This window comes from Trachymyrmex cornetzi, unplaced genomic scaffold (genome assembly GCF_001594075.2).
Source record: "Trachymyrmex cornetzi isolate Tcor2-1 unplaced genomic scaffold, Tcor1.1 scaffold1337, whole genome shotgun sequence".
Classification (NCBI taxonomy): Eukaryota; Metazoa; Arthropoda; class Insecta; order Hymenoptera; family Formicidae; genus Trachymyrmex; species Trachymyrmex cornetzi.
In genome coordinates, this window is record NW_017295914.1 from 28,809 (window position 1) to 29,902 (window position 1,094).

At 36.3% G+C, this 1,094-nt stretch overlaps 1 protein-coding gene across 4 annotated transcripts in view; it reads left to right on the plus strand.

Moving 5' to 3' along the window:
* Window positions 1-1,094, plus strand: part of MED14 (mediator complex subunit 14) — a 20,768-nt gene that overhangs the window by 8,287 nt on the left and 11,387 nt on the right. For all 4 annotated transcript variants that reach the window (XM_018522499.1, XM_018522501.1, XM_018522500.1 and 1 more), the window contains exons 8-11: window positions 107-224; window positions 286-427; window positions 522-726; window positions 809-968. In XM_018522499.1, the coding sequence (XP_018378001.1) occupies window positions 107-224; window positions 286-427; window positions 522-726; window positions 809-968 (625 nt within the window). The remainder of the gene's footprint in view (window positions 1-106; window positions 225-285; window positions 428-521; window positions 727-808; window positions 969-1,094) is intronic.

Sequence of the window (1,094 nt, forward strand, 5' to 3'; positions counted from 1 at the left end):
ATATATATATATATATATATATATGTATGTGTGTATTTAAAAGGTATTTTACAAAAGAATTTTTATATACGTATGATATTTATATTTATATATGAGACCTTTTTAGGGAATTAACGAGAAAGGATCCACGATCAGAACTTGGATATAGATTGACTGTTCAAGTAGATCAACACGATCCTGCAAGGCCTCTCGCAGTTGTGCATATTCCATCATTAGGCAGTAAGGTAAAGCGATACACTTATATTTTTCAAACATGACGTTACATCGTGATAATATGTGATGCAGGAAAGCGAGATAGCACATAGAGCCATTAGGTCGGATCAATTGTCGATGGAATGTTTACTCGTGCACACGATCTACGTCCGAACCCGAAGTCGTTTGTCCGAATTAAAACAAGAGCTACAAACAATGCTGAAAGACGTTGAGTGTAAATTAAGAATACTTTTTTGTCTCTTTTATATTTGATTTTTTATATTTGAGAGAGAGAGAGGATGAAAAAATTAATTTAAATAATATTTTAGGTACTTTAGCAGGATCTCCAGCTATTTTATCAGTGCCTATATTGCAACCATGTTTACGTGCCGAGCTGCTGTTGGTTACAGTTGACACTCATACCGGTATGCTGCAGTGTCATGTCCCTCAATATGACGCACCACTTGTCCCAGAATTAACATTGGCCTTAAATGGGGATCATTCGCGTCTTCCGACACTTATATCTGAATTGAGGTATTAATCGTTACAATACTTTATGATCTTTCCTGGACACATTTCAGCATATTTGGAAATAAAATCGATTGTGTTTTAACAGATTTTGGATAACACAGAGACGTTGTGAGAAAACATTACAACATCTACCAGCTACTTCTCATGAACGTTTGCCCGTTTTGCATCATCCAGATCATCCTATGTCTAAGATTAGTCGGCATCGAATGTTCGTTCAATTGCACCGACATCCTACAGTCATATTGGTACACATCTTTATTAATTTAAAAAACTATAATAATAACAATTTAAAATATATACTATTTTAGTTTATGCTACACGCGCGCACACACACACCGGGGGGGAGGTGGGAGGGGGTGGAGAGAGAGAGG